This window comes from Podarcis tiliguerta (genome assembly GCF_965153285.1).
Source record: "Podarcis tiliguerta genome assembly, chromosome: 5".
In the NCBI taxonomy this organism is placed as follows: Eukaryota; Metazoa; Chordata; class Lepidosauria; order Squamata; family Lacertidae; genus Podarcis; species Podarcis tiliguerta.
In genome coordinates, this window is record NC_139538.1 from 24221623 (window position 1) to 24228190 (window position 6568).

The 6568-nt window shown below is 44.1% G+C and overlaps 1 protein-coding gene across 4 annotated transcripts in view; it reads left to right on the forward strand.

Annotated features, from left to right (window-relative positions):
- Positions 1–6207, forward strand: part of LOC310678614 (glutathione hydrolase-like YwrD proenzyme) — a 29638-nt gene extending 23431 nt beyond the window's left edge. For all 4 annotated transcript variants that reach the window (XM_083442768.1, XM_083442766.1, XM_083442767.1 and 1 more), the window contains 4 exons: positions 1827–1989; positions 3427–3597; positions 4290–4374; positions 4959–6207. In XM_083442768.1, coding sequence (XP_083298894.1) covers positions 1827–1989; positions 3427–3597; positions 4290–4374; positions 4959–5197 — 658 coding nt within the window. In that variant the 3' untranslated portion in view covers positions 5198–6207. The remainder of the gene's footprint in view (positions 1–1826; positions 1990–3426; positions 3598–4289; positions 4375–4958) is intronic.
- Positions 6208–6568: the final 361 nt, after the last annotated feature.

The following is a 6568-nucleotide window of genomic DNA, read 5'->3' on the forward strand; positions in this document are numbered from 1 at the left end:
CCCTTTCCAACCAACACTCAACATTCTGTGGTTATTTCACAGTTATTGCACATGCACTGTCTTCATTGGGCTATTTGGGGTTTTATGCCTCTTCTGTGTCATTTCTTTTCGTTTTCTTTACTTCTTCCATGAAGCATACGAAAACCTATTTCTTGCTTCTCAGCGACCCTGGCTACATAAATATTGGCACTCGCCACTTGAGTATGCTGTTGCAGGGAGGAATGCCTATTGAGAAATCCATGCAAAAAATGTTGCCAGGATGGTATCCTTTGCCCAACGCGGGGCTCGAACCCATGACCCTGAGATTAATGTTAGATAAACAAACTTCTCACGGTTGTAAATTGGTGAGCCTTCATGCCCACAACAGCAAGGTGGAATCTACACACATATAAAAAAAATTCAGAAAATGCTTTAAAAAAATACTTTGAATTTTCCATAAGGCTCACCATTGCCGTCTAATGTCACATTGTATATTGCACTTAAAACACACTTATTTGCAGCTGTATAGCTAAGTCCCGCCATGTCTTCAATCATATACTTAGAAAACAACAGGCCTTGAAAACCCAAGGGACTAAGTACCTACAGTAGGGCACACCTGATTATATGTATGTGGCATTTTTAAAGTACCCATGTGTGTTAGCCTCCTATTGTGTACTTTAGATAAAAATGTTTGTTTAAATTTGTTGGCAGCGTTGTGTTTGGGTTTCACCTCATAAAATAATGCGGTAACCCCTTATTTGATCTGGTATTACCTGACCATAAAAAGACTTACAGGCACTGTTCCTTTCCTGTGTCGCTTTTGCCTTATCTTTCTGTAACATGCTATTTGCTGTTTCCAGGGGGAGGGAGCAGGGAACTTCACTAGGAAGTTCCTTTCCTGTGTTGCTTTTGCCTTATCTTTCTGTAACATGCTATTTGCTGTTTCCAGGGGGAGGGAGCAGGGAACTTCACTAGGAACTTTATGCAAGGCTGCTTGGGGGGAACCTACAATCTCTATCCTACTAACGTAAAACTCGCACGGTCGCATGCGTTACTGCATATGGGCTCATTAAGAAAGTAAGAAGAAGCATCTTCTGTTCTCACAAAGGCCAACCAGATGCTCAAAAGTGAAGCCCACAAACGTGACATGAGCACAACAGGATGTAATGTAATGTACACCTGTGTGGTGTAGTGGTTAAGAGTGGTAGACTCGTAATCTGGTGAACTGGGTTTGATTCCCTGCTCCTCCACATGCAGCTGCTGGGTGATCTTGGGCCAGTCACACTTCTTTGAAGTCTCTCAGCCTCACTCACCTCACAGAGTGTTTGTTGTGGAGGAGGAGGGGAAAGGAGATTGTTAACCGCTTTGAGACTCCTTAGGGTAGTGATAAAGCGGGATATCAAATCCAAACTCTTCTTCTTCTTTATAAATAAGCACACCTTGTTTAACCCGGCTTACAGGCGAACTCCCCACTTGTGCAGGGGTTAATGTTCTGGGGCCCCGTACGCATAAGTAAAATTATGTGAAATGGGGAGCACCCTCTAAACACGTCCCCTGCTGCTGTGTCTTCAATCCAAACCAAAATGGCCAGCCGGAGGCAGCACAAGGAAGTGGCGGCTGCGGCTGCGCTACCCCACATGTCAGCTGTTAGGTGGGGAGGCTGAGCAACTGAAACAGAGCCCCACTGCACCTCCAGTCTTTTTGCGGCTTCCTCTGCCCTCACTGACATCCTCTTTGGGCTCTGGGGTGGGCCTTCTCAGAAAAACCCCCTATGAAATCAGATATTTGGGTTTGTGGTGTTTTTTTTTTCCTGTGTGAAGTTATTGAGTTGTTGTTGTTTCCTTCAGGGCAACTGCCAAATATAATCAAGGAAATCCTTTCCCGGTTGGAAGTGACACTGTTTACTTCACAGTGGTGGATACCCAAGGCAATGCCTGCTCTTTCATTAACAGCAACTATATGGGATTTGGCACAGGGCTGGTACCAGATGGCTGTGGATTTACATTACAAGTGAGAAAATACTTTCAAGCGTGTGTGCATGCGTGTACACACGTGTGGAGAGTGGGAATGGAAAGATCTGTCACTTTTACTTCTTCCCCTCTTAAATTCAGTTCTCCACATTTTGCAGCAAACTGCAAAAAATTTTTTTTAACGATCGTCATGAAAATTCATGAGCATTTTAACGTGAATTTCTCATAATAAACACATTTTTATATGCTGTTTTGTCTAAGGTACACATGTTTACAAGCAATTTCCCCTAATGCCATGCATTTTGTATGTAATTTTTACTAATACACATTTGCCCCTGATGCAGTGGTACCTCGGGTTACGAACTTAATTCGTTCCGGAAGTCTGTTCTTAACCCGAGGCGTGCATTGCCTACACCGGCCTCCCGCGGCCCCGGAAGCAGATTGCGTTCGTATCCCAGGGCAAAGTTCACAACCCAGGACACCTACTTACGGGTTTGTGGAGTTCGTAACCCAAAGCGTTCATAAGCAGGACTGTTCATAACCCGAGGTACCACTGTATATGCATTTTAAATATTGTTTGATTGGAGAGCTGCATTGACAAATAGGGATGAGTGCAAATAACAAGCAATAGCTGTGTTTCAGTTTGCACATTGTTTCAGAAAGTACAAAGTAGATAGATTCATCTTGACATACATATTGAAACGAATTTCTCCTCCGTCCATAGTGGAGAGAGAGCGAAGATTGCTTTAATATTAATTGGTACACAGTGCTATCTAGTATATAATATTGCTATTTCATATCCTGGTTGGCTTTAAAATGTTATTTACATTAAATTAAATTAAATCAAATCAGATCTTGTTACAATAAGTGGAATATGGGAAGGGTTGTCCCTACATTAATGGAGGGAGTCATTTATTTATTTGCTGTGCAGTAGTTTGGGGAGGTATATTTACCTAGGAGGTTACACTAGGGAGGTGGTTCAGAGTTTGGCAATTTTTCACCTTAATTTTAAAACTGTATATTTGGTACATTTTGCAGTAGCGTCTTCATAATTTGTAACTGGCTGCTATTTTAGCAGTGTATGTGGGTTTGTTTTGCTATTGCCTTTATTAACAGCCTTAGGTAACTACCGTATTTTTCGCTCTATAAGACGCACCAGACCACAAGACGCACCTAGTTTTTGGAGGAGGAAAACAAGAAAAAAAAATATTCTGAATCTCCGAAGCCAGAACATCAAGAGGGATCGCTGTGCAGTGAAAGCAGCAATCCCTCTTGCTGTTCTGGCTTCTGGGATAGCTGCGCAGCCTGCATTCGCTCCATAAGACGCACACACACTTCCCCTTACTTTTTAGGAGGGAAAAAGTGAGTCTTATAAAGCAAAAAATACGGTACATAAATTGTTAGGGAATTGTCCTATTAATGCCCACGGGGCAGTTTTGCCAACCTCTGCCTTTTACTGTACTGACTTGTTTTTTAGAACAGAGGAGCCAATTTTTCACTACAGCCTGGTCACCCAAACTGCTTGGCACCTAGGAAGAGGCCATATCACACAATTATACCCGCTCTGGCTACTGACGCTGATTCAGGGGAGCTTCTGTGCTCCTTTGGAGTAATGGGTGGATTCATGCAGCCACAAGGGCATGTTCAGGTGAGCCTCTGCATCTTTTAACTACTTCTCTGTAAGCGTGCCATTTGCAAACCCTACAGAAGATCCTTTGCAGTTCAAGACGCGTCTTTGCAAACATTTAGAATTCATGTGTTTGAGGCTGTTTCAGGGTTTGGGATTTGCTTGGTTTTTGTTGTTGTTGTCGGCTTGCCCGACTGCATGCCTTCCTCTCCACCTGACACACCTGTCTCACCTCTGAGACCCATACGTGGGTATGCAAGAATACCTGAATACAGCATATCCGGCATAAAATCCAGTGAACTTCACAATCGACATCCTAGATGAAATCAGCTGCACAATCTGGGTGTACTCGATTTCATGCAATTGTGCCCTACTGAAATGTTATGGCAATGAATGGGCATCTGACTTGTTGAAGAGGGCAAGCCTTCTGTTGCCGTCTTCCCCCATGATTGGGTACGTGTATCGTCTGATCTAGCTTGCAGTGCTGCTTCAGTACGGTGAAACTGTCTTTGTTTTTCATAATGAAGATAAAATATTACTCATCTTCAGTTGCTTTGTCAGTCATGTTGTGATTTCCACCATTTATGTGGATTAAAAAAAAAACCTATTTTGCCCAGGCTGTTGCTGCTCTGTGACTTCCTAAGGATGTATCAAATTTATGTAAGAAGCTTGTCTTTCCTTGTTCATCTTACCCCATTCTGTACCCCTTGTAGGTACTGCTCAACATGTTGGAATTTGGAATGAACCCACAACAGGCTTTAGATGTGCCTCGTTTTTGTGTCGAATATGACAAAAAGGGTAAGACATGTTTTTAAACGCACATAATGAGCATACGGACACCGTACAACCTCATCTTATTTTAATAGCTGTGGGAAATCTAAAATATGTAGTTCATCAGAATCAGGAACACAGGGAAGTGCTTTATTCTGCATCTAGTTTGGTACACACATGGACAGAGATGCAACAAATAACAAATGTCACACTATGGTCTTTCTTTCTTTCTTTCTTTCTTTCTTTCTTTCTTTCTTTCTCACACATAGATACATTTCTTTTTTTGCATCCTGTGGAAATGGGTTGGAATATTCTCTTTGCCTTTCAAGGGACCATGGTTTAGAGCAGTCTTCCTCAGACTCGGCCCTCCAGATGTTTTGAGACTACAATTCCCATCATCCCTGACCACTGGTCCTGCTAGCTAGGGATGATGGGAGTTGTAGGCCAAAAACATCTGGAGGGCCGAGGTTGAGGAAGCCTGATTTAGAGCTATGAATTAATGCTTTCGTTCAATCCAAGTCTTTTGGGTTGAATGGCATTTATGAAATCGAATAGTATTCCTGCAGTATTGCACGTCCAGTTAAATCCTTGAATGCGTTTCTTTTATACAGTGGATGCATGGCTCGTGTCCTTGGAAGATGGCGTCCCTCAGAACATCACAGAAGCACTGATAGCCAAGGGACATAGGGTCGTGGCACCCGTAACTGGGCACAACAGGAGCATGTTTGGACGGGGCCAAATTATCACCAAAGGAGATTGGTGGAGGCACTGGAGAATCCTGCCTTCTTCTAGCAATGTATTCTGGGCAGGGTCTGATCCTCGAGCTGATGGCTGTGCATCAGGATATTAGCACGGAAGAAAGAATTGGCTGTGTTTTAAGTGGATTAAAAAAAAATCAATTTCCAAATCGAAGCTCAAATCTGAAAGGGTATAAACAATGACAATATGGGCAAGGGGGAAATGGATCAAAATCTGCTTGAGCCATAGCTTGGTAATAGAGCAAATTCTTCGCATGTAGAGAGCCAGTGTGGTGTAGTGGTTAAGAGCGATAGACTCGTAATCTGGTGAACCGGGTTCGATTCCCTGCTCCTCCACTTGCAGCTGCTGGGTGACCTTGGGCTAGTCACACTTCTCTGAAGTCTCTCAGCCCCACTCACCTCACAGAGTGTTTGTTGTGGGGGAGGAAGAGAAAGGAGAATGTTAGCCGCCTTGAGACTCCTTTGGGTAGTGATAAAGCGGGATATCAAATCCAAACTCCTCTTCCTCCTCCTCCTCCTCCTCCTCTTCTTCTCTCAGGGATAGTCAGAGGCATCTCTGCCTGTGACTGTGGAAGATGGTTCAGCTGCCAATCAAGTTGGATGAAGGGTGGGGGATGTAGCCAAGGTTTGCATTCCCTTATAGGCAGCCTTCCAGGGGAGCTGATTGGCCAGAGGCGAAGGTGCTATGGACGGGGCTCCTACAGGTGTCTATATTCTGGCTCTCAGTCACACAGCTCTGCAACCAGGGCTGCTCCTACCATTAGGCAAACAGAGGCAGTCCGATGGTTGGCATGGGTGGCAGTGAATTGCTGACTCCCCACCCCCAGCCCTCCCATCACCCGGCTGTGCTGCTGCCTGCCCACCTTCTCCCTAGCTCCAGGAAGGACCAAAAGATTGTCCTTCCTGCAGAACAAAGCACTTTGGGCAGGCTGGCTATGAAAGTGCCTGTTCTGGCATGGTTTGCTCTGGCAGCTAAAAACGATGCCTAAAACCTAAAATTAGGGCAGAAAGTTTGTGTTATTGTTGTTGTTGTTTTTACAATAGTCCCGAGTTTTGCCCTCGTGGCAAATGTGTAAAATTCTTAATAAAGACAGGAGGAAGGGCAATCATAGAATCATAGAGTTGGAAGAGACCACAAGGGCCATCGAGTCCAACCCCCTGCCAAGCAGGAAACACCACCAGAGCACTCCTGACATATGGTTGTCAAGCCTCTGCTTAAAGACCTCCAAAGAAGGAGACTCCACCACACTCCTTGGCAGCAAATTCCACTGTCAAACAGCTCTTACTGTCAGGAAGTTCTTCCTAATGTTTAGGTGGAATCTTCTTTCTTGTAGTTTGGATCCATTGCTCCGTGTCCGCTTCTCTGGAGCAGCAGAAAACAACCTTTCTCCCTCCTCTATTGATACCGACATTATTAATACTGACTGGCAATTTCTTCCCCCGACTTCTTAAACTTTAAAAAA